At 35.5% G+C, this 16,698-nt stretch overlaps 1 protein-coding gene across 1 annotated transcript in view; it reads left to right on the top strand.

Moving 5' to 3' along the window:
* LOC150103264 (cytochrome b5-like) overlaps positions 1–4,176 on the top strand; it is a 57,192-nt gene extending 53,016 nt beyond the window's left edge. The window contains exons 4-5 of the mRNA XM_090397854.1: positions 3,114–3,242; positions 3,484–4,176. Of these exons, the coding sequence (XP_090253980.1) occupies positions 3,114–3,242; positions 3,484–3,531 (177 nt within the window). The 3' untranslated portion in view covers positions 3,532–4,176. The remainder of the gene's footprint in view (positions 1–3,113; positions 3,243–3,483) is intronic.
* The last annotated feature ends 12,522 nt before the right edge of the window (positions 4,177–16,698 follow it).

The raw sequence follows: 16,698 nt of genomic DNA on the forward strand, positions 1-16,698 counted from the left end.
TTTTTGGATCATGCCCCACCTCAACGTCTCAAAGATTTTGATGTCCCCCCCCACTAGCATAATAGTCAGTCAAGTTCTGAAAAAGTATAATATAAATATGCATAAATATGTACATGTACATTTCTAATTTCCCCCCATGATATTCAAATTGTCCCCCTGTGGGACGTACGCCCCACGTTGAGAAACACTGCTGTACATGGTACTAGAGGTGTGCGCCGTACTGTTAGTTCGAAGTTGATAGTTAACATGGACAAGGGATGCGATCTGACGAACTAAAAAAATACATGATTATAGAGTTGAAGTGTGACGTATCCAGGAAACGGACAGCAGTGCAGGCTATTCGCGCTGTAGTTTATCTGTTCCAAGAGTGGAAGGATACTAGTCAAAACAGCAATCGCAAGGCCAATAGTGGGCGTCATCAATGCTTGTGGTGAACGCAGGTTGTCCCTCTGTCCAAATCCACATAAGCAAAACAGTGGATCAGGTGACCATGGAACTGAGCCAGAGAACGAATGACGGTATTTAACAGACCACAATCCACTAAACTCTGTTCCGCATGAGCCTCCGAAGTAGTTGTCCAGACAAGACATCCTTGCTTACCTCTAATCATTTACGAATACGTCTACAGTTTGCATCGAAGTTTGCATTGAAGACTGGAAAAGAGTCGCATTTTTGAAAGAATTTCGTTTCCAGCTATGCAATGTAAATGAGGGTTTAGGTGAAACCTGGGGAGAGAAATCGCCCCGTTGTCATGTTCCAGCAGAAACAGCTTAGTTGCTGGAGCATGATGGTATGGGGATGTTTTCCTGGGAATTTCTTGGAGCCCTGATACCCTTAGATAGAACGTACTATGAGTGTTATAAAGTGCCTATCTATTGTGGTTGATGCGGTAAATCCCTTCATGGTAACTCTCTTCACTAATGACAGTAGGACAATTCCTGTGCTACACTGCTGGTATCATTCATTCGCAGTGATTCGCAAAATGCGACAGCGACTTTCAGGTGTTACCACCACTGCCGAATTTGAATGCTATAAAAACGTTCTGAAATTACGTGGATCGAGAAATTTAGAGATTGAATCCTCCAATCCGAGAACTACTAATTTATGAACGTTGTAGGCTACTGCCTACAACGTTCAAAGGTCTTAACAGAGGTCATGCCAATGGCAGCAAGAGAACAAGGTACCTACAAACTATTAGAACGGTGTCATAATCTTTTGACTTGAGACTACATTAAAAACGTATAAGTTTCACTGGGAGATGAAAATCATCTCCTACTTGAAGGCAATCGCAGACATCCATGTCACGACGAGAGTCGAACTTATAACCTATAGGTTGGAAAGCAGAGACGCTAGCTCCTAATTTCTAAATATTTTATTTTGATTTTTATTTTGTTATTCATTATTTTATTTTAATAATAATAAAATTATTTATGATTTATAATTTTTATTATTTGATTTTATGAGACTATTTTTATTTGACTACATTAGGTTCAGTTTCTGGCATATTACAAGAATGTCTATGCTATTCTGTTATTTGAATTACGTAGTAAATAGAGAATGGTGTAATTTACATATAATAATTAATTACAACATACACTATAGTGCTGTATAGTGAATGTCAATTCTGGATTCCTCTATCAGAAAATACTTCCTGGTGACCAATGTATTCACCTGTCGAGAAAATTCTACAAGATTGGAAAATCGCCTTTGAGCAGAACCCTTGCTGATAGGGTCAGCTGATCAACGTTGACATAACTTCCAGTCGTTGCTTGGCGCAATGCAGTTTTTTTTTTCTTTACTTGGGATACTTAAACCCATTGCAGAATCTTCAATGTATTATCAAAGTATTATTGCGGAGTGTCATGAATGCAGGCATGCTAACTTTCCAAGCGATCGTTTACATTTTTTATATAATCCAGAAAGCCTCCGTAGCTCAGTCGGTATAGATCTTTGTCGGAAAGACCTGGGTTCGATTCCCGTCAGTAACATTGAGGAAATTTCGTCTCTTTCGACGAAAGGTGAGTTAGCCGGTCTGATACCGTGGTAGAGGGTTTTTCACCAAGAAACTCAGGTTTTTCGTCCCCCAGAACTGACAAATCTGCCCTGTGAACACACTCATCTACACACACCGGAGACATCGGACTAACCACCTTATCCTGGAGACGGATATGGTTTGTAAGGGCTAAGGAGACTCCGTAACAGGCCACTATGCCTAATACGTAAAAAGGAAGAAGAAGAAGATAATCCAGAAACCCTGATCTAGAGATCGAACACAGAACTCTTCAGGTCTTTAACAAACATGGTGATGATCTGAAACTGGACAATGAAATTCATCTCCCACCTAAAGACAATCAAAAACATCCATTCCCCACGGTGGGATTCGAACTCGCAGCCTGTTTGGAAAGCGGGAATGCTAACCATTATTACTTAATAAAGGGATCACATAATGTAGACACAATCAACTAGGAGGAGGCTCTCATATACAATAATAGCATGTATAACTATTGCAAATGTATTTAAAGGTATCCGGATGCCAAATGCCTATTTGGATATATTTCGTGGACTTTGGTTTTCTTTTTTTCAAATTAAAAGAAATTCAAAAAAATTTTTTACTTTTTTTTTTCAAAAATTCAGGATAGTATAATATATGCATAATATAATGCTACTTTTCTATTTTTAAAGAAAATCATCTTGTTCAGTTCTTAGGTTGTAAAAGGCTGAGAAAAAAAAAAGAACTTTTGTCTAGAGATATTTTTGATTTTCGAAAAATCGAAAAACCATTCGCTTTATGAGCTATGATTATCTTCTGCCTTTTATAGTTCCAGTTTGTAATTATTCTTTGTGTTTAATAAACTTTCATTGAATTCATTAAACTTTGAGTAAGAATAACCAAATTCAGTACGATAGCAAACAGCACAACTATGATTACATTATTATTTTATTTACTCACCTATCTAGATTTTTATTTTTCAATATTGATCAACAATTGTTGATATCTTTGTAGTAAAACATAATACCAGTGATATGTTGAACAACATATAACCGAGGAAATGATAAATGACTCGATTTTATGTTGTATGATTTATGTGTTATTATTATTTTTTTCTTACAAGCACCCTGGTGGCCGAGATATAATTCTGGAGAATGCAGGAAGAGACGCCACAATATCATTTCACGGTGCAGGTCACAGCAATACCGCCATGCAACAGTTGGAAAAATACTGCATTGGGATATTGATCGAGGTATTGTATTTTACTAGTTAATTTTTCTTTTGTATAGGAAAAAATAGAGAGTACACGTAGTTTAAAAATGAAATACTGTTGTGATTTTTACTTATCGCTGTAAGTATATTGTTATAAACTTGGTCTTCTAGCTGAATTAGATTTCTTCATTAAATGTTTTAAGTTCTTCACACCACAGCATTTTCTGTCAGTTTGTTTGTTTTATTTTATTTAATATTTTGTTTCTCCTGTTCTTTTGCAGAGTCAGCGACTCAACTTATACTCTGGAACGTTATCCAAGTCAGCTTAACCAAAGAATGGCATCATGCCGTATATTGCTGAACAATATTATAATCACCATTCAAAGATTATATTTATATTTGATTTCATAGTGTAAGTTATATCATCATTGGAAATACGTAATTCAAGACACTGAAGAAGTTATTTTTTTTCCTGCTGTTTTTATGAAGACCAGTTAGTGTCAAATTAGCATAAAGTGCGTCAAGGTGAAATGTTTTGGATATGTAGTGCAAAAGCGCCACCTATTAACAATAAATCATCGTGCTTGTTTTGCGCTGACTCACTTTTTCATTTCTGGTTACCAACGTGCATGATTCATCGTTACAGGATATCAAGATGTTGTAAAAGTGATGAGTAAAAAAACTGCTTACAGAAGGCTGCTGATAAAAAAAAAAAAGACATATTAAATATAACATAAAACTATCATCCAGTCGACTTTCATGCATTTGTTAGGCCTAAGTCAGCACTGCGGTGTGACTTCAACTTGCACATTTTGTCTACCTCAGCAGTAATGGGTTTTCAAATAATGTGTTTTTTATTTTGATTTTGATAGCATATAAGTCCTCAAATTGCTTAATAAAGTGTTTATTTTGTAGTGATTTATCGGTAAACAAGATGAAGTCCTTTAATAAATCCATGTTAATATTTTTGTATACCTATGTGTTCACCATTTTATTTTTTACTTAAATATTACTTCTAGCTCTATGGTGATGCCCGTATAATGATAATAATAATTACATAATTATCACTTATTTACTCGTAAATATATCTGAATAAAAATTGAGCTCCTGAATTTTCAAAGATTTCATACTACAACATCAAAATCCCAAGGTTTCATCATCATCGTCACTACTATTGAACGATAAGGTTCAGAATATGCATGCATAAATCCAAAGATCCTCAGAATATGTTAGTTGATTTTATTTTCTTCAAAAGCAATACGAGTATATACCAACATATAGAACCAGAAGAGGCCTAGATCCAACAATATCCTGTGCTACCAACTCAAGACCTGGGGATTCGATAACTTATTCTCTGGTAAGTCCTACATGCCACCAGCATGCCCTGCAAGACAAGCAAAGAGAGTATCTTAAAATCAGTCCGAGAAAGTTCAAAGCTTAGTAAGTTCATGTACCTCTGCTGACACCATACACCTTTCAAATATACTGTTGCAAACGCAACTTTGGTACGATATATGTTCTTCCTGAAGTAGCCATACCAAGTCTTGGTTTTCATCATAGTAGGCAACTTTCTCGTGATGGAGGGTAGTGAATGGTCATCCAGCACCAAACTTGTACGCCAAAAACGACTAAATTCGGCTCCTCGCTTTACATAGTCAGGCTTCCTTAATCCAATTAGTTTTATAGTGGGATTCTACTGCTGCTGTTATCCAACCTCTGTTTTTCATTCTATACTCTGTAACCCCCCACTACTGCATTGTATCTTCTGACACGTACTCCATGTGTGTGTGTGTGTGTGTGTGTGTGTGTGTGTGTGTGTGATGACAAAACTGAGCAACATTAGCCAACGTTTCTATACTCTGACAGCCTGCTCTGCAGTTCTTGTCACTTATTCCCCGAGTTATAGTAGCTAGAGTCGGCAGAGCATTGATTCTTGACCCAATTAAATTTTTATATTCGAAACTAGGCAGAAAGAGAGTTCATTCCTTGATCCATTGATACTGGAGGGAACGTGCTTGGATTTTTGTAATGCAACTCCATCGACTGAATTGTGCAACATTAAAGCCCATCTCCTTTGTTCAGACAAGGGAGTCGTAACTGTTGTCCTTTCATCAAGCATCAATCCAGAGGGAAGTCGATAATCCATACATGAAGTCCTACAGGCAGCCAGGCATACTTCTGAAGTGGACATAGAATATTTCTATAATCTGGATAGATCTAGCTACTGACCATCGCAACGAGGGAATCCCAAGACTTCCCTGTTTCTTATAGTGGTATGGAAAAATGATAGTGGTACATCGTCCAGTGAGGAAAAATAAGCTTCATATCATCATCAACTATGATACAATCGTGATAGCGTCATCATCAAACCACGAGTACTGAATTGCAGAATTCATACTTCAATATACAAAGAGTAACATTGTATATTAGTATATTTTTAAAATTCTCTAAAAATAAAAGTTTTAGCAATTTTTTTACTCTTTTTTTTTTGAAAGTAAAATATACTCGTCAAGAAATTATACTCTTCTTTATACTTTTTGAAGCGCAAGCAAAGTTTACAATTGAAGTGACTTACCATTAAACTACATGTTATAGCTGCAAGTTGTTCCGTATTAATCTGATTGGAAGAAAATTATTGATAGGATAAGAGAAATAATTTAAAATTAATTGTATTGAATTTTTGATGGCGCAGATGACATTTATTATTACATACTAAAATTGAAACGTATTCGCCAGATGATTTAGAAACAAGACAAATTCGAGTGAGTGAATGTGAGAGATGATTTAGAAACAAGACAAATTAGAGAGAGAGAGAGAGAGAGAGAGATCTGAAATATTGCGCCATTGTCATGATAGCACTGAAAGGGAAAAAAATGAAAATTCTTGAATCCACCACGTATATTTTCGGTAGAAGGAAAAAAATACATTATATATATTTTTTTTTTCAAAGATCGTTGAAAGTGTGAGAATCTCTGGATGAATCTTTATAATTAAAATATTATGTCTTATATTGCTAGTTTGATGTTTTGACTAATTTCTCTTGTATTTCATAAAAATTTATTTCACTGGATCCCCCACCATACCATATCATCACTGCTTATTCTATTATCCATTTCCATAGATAAGATCATTTCTTACTGTTTATGTCTTCCACGACATTTTTCCTTATTTCTGTCCTTATTATTAATGGCATCCTTATTGTGCCATAATGCTTACTGTATATTGATGTTCATTTCTCAAAGCCTCGTTATTTTCCATTGGAAATTTGTCCACATCGCTCTACTGGAAATTGCCTCCGGTTCATTTTCATTTTTATTAAAGATTATATCTGTGCTTCCTGATTGCTATTGCCTTGCATGTAATAACTCATCTTATACTTATTACTATATCAGGCAAGATTTAGTCTTGCCTGATTTTGTCTTCTTAGTCTCATTAATACTAATTAGGTCGACCTGGTATTTCTATGATTCCTCTTCTAGCTTCACTTCTTTTCCATTGATGTGATGCTTCGCTGATGCCTATAGTCAGTTATGTTCAGTTTGAGGTTGTGCCTAGTTGACTTTCCGCTGTTCATCCTAATTCCCTCACAAAAAACAACAAACAAAGGACCAAATTTATAGTTTTTGTCTATTGGTGATTGGAGCATGATTTAGTCCTCCGAGAGTTTTAGTCAGTTAATTACGACTATCTTTAGAAAAATTCCTTCAATTTTCAATTCTCCTTGCTTTTTTTTCTATTATTGTTTTTTTATCTCACTTTCCCATTAGGGAAAGGAGGCAGAAAAATATCTCTCAAATTCAAACCAGGTGTTATCTGCATACAGATAATCTTTACTCTTTAATGTGAGTAAAAAACATTAAAGATGTTGAATATCTAAGTTCTTTAGATGTAGAACATACGAGGGAGGGAAGGGGGATCTGGAAAGTTCTGATAAACACCTAGAACAAAAATTAATTAATTTCCTGTCCGCTTATATATCCTAATCACATAAAAGAAAAGATATTTTCTGAAAAAAACATTTTTGTTCTAGGTGTTTATCAGAACTTTCTAGACCCCCCTTTCATATAAGAAAAGTAAGGTATGGCCCACCACTTCTAGGTATCACAGTGTAAACTAACAAGCTACTAAGAACCAGTTACATCCCAGAATAAACCTGAGAGAAAATTGAAACAAGCAGTTGATGTGATTCGTATTGCAAGCTTTTGATAAAAATCACGTATACGATGCACTCATTAGGAATGGTAAATAAAGACCTGAGGTGTGGGAACTTTACCGTCACCAAGTGAGAGAGAGAGAGAGAGAATGCAATAGGAATAGCATTCTAGCGTAATATGTAATGTATTATAAATCTGATTTCCTGTCTGTCTTTGAAGATCTGTTTTAGATCTCAGTTATAGCTTTAACTTAATATGTACTTCCATCCTGTCGCAAGGACATCGTAAGCCGTAAATACCTGGGTTCGAATTCCGTATAGAACTTGAGAAATATTTATAAGCACTTCCTGCAGGTGAGTTGCGTGTTTTTTTTTTTTTTTTCGTTCCCTCTTGAAACCGGGCGGAGAACACACACTCAGTTTACAAACTTAACACATTAGGCCTTATAACATTTGGGAGTGCATTGTTAGTGTGGTTAATGGTTAGTGTGGGCCTCTGTCAGGGAATAATAATAATAATAACTTTTTATTTATTATTTATTGGCCATTAAAGATAAATTAAGAAATAAACATCTCAATCTCAAACTGCACCATCCTCTCTCTCTCTCTCTCTCTCTCTCTGTCTCTCTCTCTCTCTCTCTCTGTGTGTGTGTGTGTGTGTGTGTGTGTATTCTGAAATTCGAAATGAAATCAGAAAATATTCATACAAACAAACAGATTTCTTTCTTTTTGGAGTGTCTCAGCATATCATTATCTTTAAGATCTTATTCAATCAGTTCGATTTCTTTTAGTGATCATAAATCACAGATAAAATATGTCTAATAATTGCTAAATTATTTCTTTGTCCATTTGACAAAACGAATATATCAATAAATCAAAAACACACCTTTTTTTGTAACCTTGCACTCTATTGATCGTGACCTCATATTACCAGCAGAATGCCAAGCCACGAGGGTTAATTCGAAGGCACGCAAATCCGACATTTAAAGTTCACTTGGATCTCTGTTAAGAGTCGATAGAATGCCCACCAAATAACAAACATAGATTAACAGAACAGTTACGGGCTTCACAAACAGCAGAAAAGCACGAAATGGGAAAAAAAAATGTTCGTCTGACATGTAATTCCAGGTTATAAAAATAGGATAGGTTTCTCAAAGGGCTATACTACCAGTGTAATTTTCAAGTTTATTTATCCGAAGAGATCGTTTGGAGTTTGGAACATGATAAGTTTTTCTTAATAAAACGGTTATTTTGTGTGTTTTTTTCGTTAGAAAAAAAGAAATATATATATTAAAAACGATGATTTATATATGATTACTTAAATAAAAGAGCCAATAGCCTTTACTTCGGCGATGTAACATTATTTAAATTAAGGGGATATTAAATTTTAATTTAAATTAAGGGGATGTAAAACACATCTCCTAGGAGATGTCTTTTACATTATGGGTAATACTAGGAATAGTGATCAGAACTTTAAACACCTTTGCAACGAGTTGCCCTAGTGTTGAACTATGTGCTTCAACTTACGCTACAATCCGCCGAAATTTTTATAGTTTACTATATTAGGCATGAAACTCTTTGATTCCGATTTTTTTTGAGTTTCTTATTCGGCTTTGAAATAATGTGGGATTTAATATCCCCTTAATTTAAATAATATATATGATTAATATTAGCATATCTTTGCAGAGGATTTTATGTATATTATGATATATTCAGTGAAAAATACTGATTATTATAGAATCGAGTGCTCGCAATTAACAGTAAAAATAGACTAAATTCAGAATTACACGTACATAAATGAGTAACTCTGACAATTTATGAGCATTAAATTTTCTCAATATACCACTAAACTAAGTGTATTTCGTGACATTAAACATATATGTACATTTATAAAATGCACACAATAGGAATTATACTTTTTTTTTTATCGTGAAGCATATTTTTGCTTTAGTAGGTTAGAGAAATGTATTGATAAAAACATAAACAAATCAAAATCTAATTTAAATTTAAATTTTAAGGAAACCTCTGGTGTAGCAATTGTGCTGAATTAGGATCAACACCGGTTAACATCGTCAGACGACCAAAGTTGCAATAGTAGCGTCTTCTTCGAAAGGAACATGATAAGAAGCCGACCGTAAAGATCATTGCCAAGAATTTTAACAACGACAAAATAAACTTGGCAAATTCCCATATTATAGTCACGAAATGAATTCCATCTTTCAGCTGTTGCTATCCATTTTCTGTAAATTAACATCTGAAGCCTTTTCTACTAAAAATTCAAGACAGTTGAGATTTTAAGAGCTGAAACTTAGTCGATGTCAATCTATATAACAAAATCTAATCATAGCGGAAGTGCAGTAGTCCAAGTGTAACCAATCCCCCAAAGGATAGTGCATCAAATAAGTTAAATTTATACATTAATATTTATTTGGGAAAGAATACTGATAAAAAATATGACTGTATATTCTCGGAATCGAGGATGGCCTCCAACCTTTTCAGTACGAAAATAGAAAATTTGGCACTTCTATTATTTTTCTTTATTACTGAAGATTATAAGGACCAAAAATAAATAAAATAAAATAAAACTGGAAGTAATGCAGTTTAAAACGAAAAGCCAAGACTTCTCACGAGCGATCCACCAACATTTCACCAAGCACTGCTATACTTTTCTTTGAACTCATTCACACACATTGGCATTTAGAATTGACTCCGAAAACCCATCCAATTATTCACTGCTCTTCAAGCGAAAAATCGAGTTCTCATGTTCTTTCTAACTGCACTGTTACTTAATGTCAAGGGATGACCCTTAGTTCTACCCACACTAGTACTGAAATTTTTCTTATCGGTTCTGTAAACCCTTTAAGTAACTTGTATGTCTCTATCATATTCCCCTCCCCTTTCCAACTATCGACCATTTTGTAACTCAAGAATCTTCAATCTGCCCTCATAAGGAGCAATTCCATCTTAGTCACTCGCTGCTGGATCTTTTTGACCTATGCTTTATCCCAAGAACCCAGGTAACTAGATCATGCCCAGATGGCATCGGCATCGTATCAAATCTTTATAAAGAGGTATAACTTCCTTCTTATCTTCTATGCTTGTCAGTGTGTCTTCAAAAATCAAGTAATCGTCATGAATTATTTTCGCCACTTTCTGCGACGTGTCCTCTGAGCTTTAGCTCACATTCTGCCACCGCAGCCCTCTGACTCTTAGCCTCATTACTTTCTCACAGTCTAGTTCAATCATTGCAATACACCAATATAAAAAAGCATTTTATATGAATATTAAAAAATGTTCAAAGAATAAGAACTAACAAATCTGTAATGTACATGGTAATCCAGAAATACTGATGACAAATATTAAAGAGGGAATAGAAATACTTATGAAGTAGCCTTGACACCGCGAGATAACTGAAATTAAGTTGTATAAGATCAATTAATTTTAGCGACAATTCTTGTGATAGCCATCACTAATGCCATCTTTCGGCTAAATAATTTTCCAGAGCGATGGAAGCTTGCGGATGTCTTCATAATTCCGAAACCTGGAAAAAATACACAATTTCCACAGAACTATCGGCCCATCAGCCTTTTATCATCTGTAGGCAAAATAGCCGAATGCGCTATACTAACACGAATCGAAGAGGCAACAGATAACAACCACGTCATACAAGAAGAACAATTCGGATTCAGAAAACAGCATTCTACAACTCTCCAAATTTACAGAATCATCGAATACCTTACCCAAGGCTATGAATGGCGCCAACATTCTGGTGCAGTCTTCCTGGACATAACACAAGCATTTGACAGAATTTGGCACCATGGTCTAATTTTTAAGCTACATCAAGTAGGAATCCCAATACAACTAGTTCTACTTATCAAATCTTATATCAGTAACAGAAAATTAAAAATAAAACTGAATGGAATCAGATCCACAGAAAGGAGAGTCAAGGCAGGAGTCCCATAAGGCTCTCTGCTATCTCCCCTACTCTTCTCCATATACATGGCGGATCTCCCCAAGTTGTCCCCGTCCATCACTGCCCTCTATGCCGACGACACAATTATCATAGCCAGATAACTCCGTCCACATCTTGCCGTAAACAAGCTACAGAGAGCAGTCAATGAATTGGAGGAGTGGTACACCAAATGGTGCATTGCCATCAATCCAGGAAAAAGCTCGGCAGTACTTTTCACCAGACGTAAAGCAGAACTGAACACAAGCATACAAATGTTTGGAAAAATCATCCCTTGGCACAACTCTACCAAGTATCTAGGAGTTCATCTTGATAAACGCCTAAACTTCAAGACACACATAAATAATATTTCCACTAAAGCAAGTCAGACAATAGCACAGCTATATCTACTTTTGAATAGAAACAGCTTCCTAAATAAACACAACAAAATTCTCCTCTATAAATCAGTCATAAACACCAGCTAACTTACGCCTCACCATCCTGGGCACACACAGCTCAAAGCAACACCAACAGATTAGAGACGATCCAGAACAAATGCCTAAGAATGGCATTTAATGCCCCTTGGTTCATGAGAAACCTCCAGTTACACCAAGAAGCTAACCTTCCAGATATCAAGACCTACATGACAGGCCTAACAGAAAAATTCTTCGCAGTCACAGACAATTACCCAAATCAGCTAATTCGACAGGCAGCGGACTACAAACCCTTAGATCGATTCAAACATAAAAAACCAAAATCCTCCATCGCAAGACAACTAACAAAATCCTCCACAAGATACAGCTAATAGAACTTACAATGCTCACAATGAACGGGTAAATTACCCACATTAATCTTCTCTCACACAAGCCAAAATCAGATGAAGGGATAAAGAGTCAAGGACTCGGTCCATCTCCCAAAGAAGTTCAAAGTTCAAAGATAATAGTTCTCTTCAAGAATTTATTAATATTTAATATTAATATTCAATATTTAATATTTATTTTGAAAATTCTTTTCAAAATAAATATTAATCTGTAAATTTATTTATAGATTAATATTTATTTTGAAAAGACAGCTGGTTACAGTGGAGCTTCTCCATTTCCACTAAGTTTAGCTTTTATTATATAAATTTTTAATATCAGTTTATTTACAGTGAGGAAATGGTAATATTATATAAAATTTACAATTAGAAATGAATATAGAACTCGTTTAGAGATATAAAGGGTTATTTTAAGTAACAATTTATATTAATCATATTATAATAATAATTAAAATATGGATTGAATAATCTACATCACCAACTGCTATAATCTCTAAGTTTTTCTCTCTTGTTTTGTGATAAAGTCACTATCATCAAAATTCAATTACTGCTTATGAAAGGACGAAGAGAAGAAAAATTAGCAACGAAGTAGGACCCTCCACCATTAATATTCAAATTTCAGTAATTTGTAAGATAACGTAACACAATAAATTTAATGAGGGCAACTCTTGCCATAGAAAACATTAAACAGTACTTATTACACTTCTTACAGACGATGGTTATAATTCTTCCGACATTTACTGCATGGCTTACAAGTGACAGTTGTGAATTCCAAGGCCTTCTAAACATGCCAAGATGAAGATAATTTTAAGTTTACGGCAGAGTATTTGGTCGTCGTCTGTTTAGAACTTCAGGATCATAATTTTTCTGAGATTATGGGAGTTCTTTTCATAGATAAAACAATTTATTTCAGACAGGTGTTTCATACCATGTGGCTATAAATTTTATTTTAAATCTACCAAACATTTTGAATAGTATTATCAACTAATTTCAAATTTATTTTAGCCCGAATATATATTTATCATGGTATGCTACATATATTGGAAACTTCAGTAATAACAACAACATAATAATAACAGTAATAATAAGAAAGAGACAAATGCAGAAGAAGAAAAAGGAAGAAGGTTAACAAAGCTAAAACATCGATTCTTCCAAAACACACATAGCAGTGATGATTCCCTTTGAAAGGAAATAACCGGGTTCGCTTTCCATCTAAAATATGAGAAACATTTATGTGAGCGTTCTCCTAGGGGAGTATTTTTTTTCCTCCTGAAAATCCAGGTTGTTCGAGAATCTTACAAAATTATGTGAAAGGAAGTGTGTATGTGTATGGGGAGATGAATAATATTATTGTTTTATAACAATTAAAGAAAAAAATCAAGAGTTTCATTGCTGTATCTCTAACTGCACTATCTAACATATTTGAATGTGATATACTTTTTTGGATCGGCGCTGTTAGCCTAGGTGGCTATGATCTTCGCAACCATATACCTGGGGAAGGAGTGTCCTAGGTTCGATCATATAACCGCCTCCTTAGCGCTTATATATACTGTATATTGTCAGAGAGTTTGGAATCTCACATAGCATTGTTTCTAGGAAAGCATTGTTTCCATAAAAAACCAACGGAACGTGCTCCAGACGTTTGCTAAGAGGTCACCCTCGCTCTACCACGAAGACAAATTTCTGGTTATAACAGCAAAACGTAATCGACGAACCACGGCAGGTCAGCTTGCAAGTCTGCTTCATTCAAGCACAGGTACGAGGATATCTCGTTAAACTATGGCAAGACCTGCGACAAATTGTCCTACACATCCGAAGGCCTGTAGTTGCATTTATCCACAGTGCATCATTTTCGGCGTCTTGTCCAATTTTATGTATCCATAAAATTGGACAAGACATCAACAGGCTAATGCTCTCTTTACAGATGAGAGTTGTTTTAGTATTTCCTTCTATTTTAGACGTCACTTCACTGGCGTGAAAGTGGTACTGTTTATCATCGCGAGAATGTTCTTGAAAGGGATAGATAGCGGTTCTGGGGTCATGGTGTAGGGAGGCATTATGCTTAATGGACACGCCGAGATACAAGTCCTGCGAAAAGGGACTGGTGAACGATATTGAAACGAATTCTTCAACGTCATGGCCGATTGTTCCGTGGTGGTGTAAGCAAAGAATATTCGTTTTTATGGATAATATCACACCGCATCGTATCGTACATGAGCGGTGGAGATACTTGTGGAGACCGAGGATATAATCGAGTGACCAGCATGCTTCCCAGTTCTCAACTCGATAGAACATGTTTGGATCGCAATAGCGAGACGCATTGCTGCTCAAAATTCCCCTCCGGAAAACAAACAAAACCTTATTCTTGCTCTGAAGGAGGAGTGGGCCACTTTGCTTCAAGAAGTCCTGAATCACTTGGTGCTAAGCATAGTACGACATTCTGAGAGCAACAACCCAGATCGAGGTGGACATATTCGATATTGAAATGTCTGCGCATAGTTTTCTGTATGCACCGTACATTAATTCCTTAACTACGTCCTTAGGGAATTTGTAACTTTTGCCAAAATCGTATTGCAATTTAATTGTACAAAATTGATAACACAGTTTTGTGTAATATAATTTATTAGTATGCTGGCAATAAATTCATGTCCACATTTGACTGTAGTGCTGAATTTTTTTTTTTTTTTTTTTTTTATATGCTGGTAAAAATGTAGTCTATAGAATGGTGGCCTTGTACTGTGATGAAGTTCATCCATCACCTAAAAACATTCACAAAATACCTGTCCGAGGTGGGATTTTTGGATGTACATTGTTTGCAGGGCGAATGCACTAATCACTCGCTAATCAGTATGGATATTATTATCCAGAATTACTGAAGTTATCCAAAATAGAAATACGAAATTTAACTTGTAAACTTATTTGAAAAGTTTATTTTATTTCTCATTTGTGACATGGTAAGGAGTTTACAGCTTTATGCAAAGAAACGAGAAGCCAAAAAGGTTTAAGAACTGTAACATCGATTCGTCAACAATAATTTATCAAAAACTATCATTAAGAGTATTTAAAGTTTAAAAATATATTTTTAGCTTTAGAATTAAAAACATCAAAAAAATAAAATAATCAAAATCAATCAGAAGTTCTTCCACTATATTAGAAAAGTTTCACTTCAAGGTTAAGCAAATATTAAAGAAAACTAAGCAACGCCACCTAATTTAACCTTGGCCTAGAGTTCAGGCAAAAGTTTCCCATATACTTTATAAGTTTGATCAACTGGGAAATCTTAGATAACGAATGTCACAGTTTCATGTTGTTTTGGAGTAATTACTTTTGAACTCCCCCCCTGTCACTCTCCTGTTAAGAACTTACGTGCGTTGTAAAACCCGACTAAGGACCAGAACTGAAGTCCGAAAATAATGACGAAACCTTACTTACCTGAATCACGCAAACGGTTAGGTAATAAACACACACATCTGATACTATACGCTGGAGCTATTATTCAACTGCAAAGACTAATCGATACATTCGTTACGTGATATTCATAAACCTCTGTTGACCACAAAGCTATGATCAGTTACAAAAAAAAAATGGTGAATTTTTTTGCTGAGGGAAAAAAAATTAAAATATGGAATTTTCAAACGTCATTCTTTTAAATAAGCATGTGAGAATAAAATCTAAACAAAAAATAAATGTAAGTAATCCAAGGCGAAGAGATGCCGCCAATACCGAGTGTATCTTACGATAACGGTAACGAGTGTGGTAAAAAAAGCAAAAGCGGATTATGAAAGGAAACTAGCTATGCAAGCAAAAGAGCATCCCAAACAGTTCTTTCAATATGCTGCAAGCAAGAAAAAAACTGTACACGGCAAAATGATTTTAAGGAATGACGATGGTAAGGAGGTCACTGAATCAGTCGACATAGTGGAGTTACTGAGCGCCCACTTTGCAAAAGCATATCATCCAGGTGGTGACATTGAAAAAATGAAGGAACCATTAGTTTATATGGGAATTGTGATGAATGAAGTGGAGGTGAATAGTCTATTACAGAACCTTAATGTGAATACATCTGTGGGATTGGATGGTATACCGGCACGGGTCTTGCGTGAAGCGGCTAAGGAATTATCAGTGCCCTTGACCATGTTGTTTAATCTGAGTCTCAGGTCTGGTTTAGTCCAGAAGGTGTGGAAAGAAGGGAAAATAGTTTCACTGCATTAAGGAGGATCCAAGACTACGGTTGCAAATTACCGACCGATCAGCATATCAGGAGTCGTTGTCAAGGTCTTGGAGAGTGTAGTCAAGGAAAAAATACAGGAATGGATTGATGAAAATGAGATACTGTACAGGGGACAGCATGGCTTTTTGAAGGGTAGATCATGCTTCAGTAACTTGCTCAAGTTTTATAACAAGGTGACGGCTGAACTGGATAAGGGAAATGGGGTTACAGTGATACGGCTGGACCTGGCAAAGGCGTTTGACAGGATACCACATGAAATTCTAATCCGTAAACTACAACATATGGGAATGGATATAGGGTTGGTGAGATGGATAGGTGGTTGGTTGATGGAGAGATATCAAAGAGT

The sequence above is a fragment of the Typopeltis vanoorti genome, chromosome 9 (assembly GCF_054136105.1).
Source record: "Typopeltis vanoorti isolate ZY-2024b chromosome 9, IOZ_Tvanoo_1.0, whole genome shotgun sequence".
Taxonomy (NCBI): domain Eukaryota; kingdom Metazoa; phylum Arthropoda; class Arachnida; order Uropygi; family Thelyphonidae; genus Typopeltis; species Typopeltis vanoorti.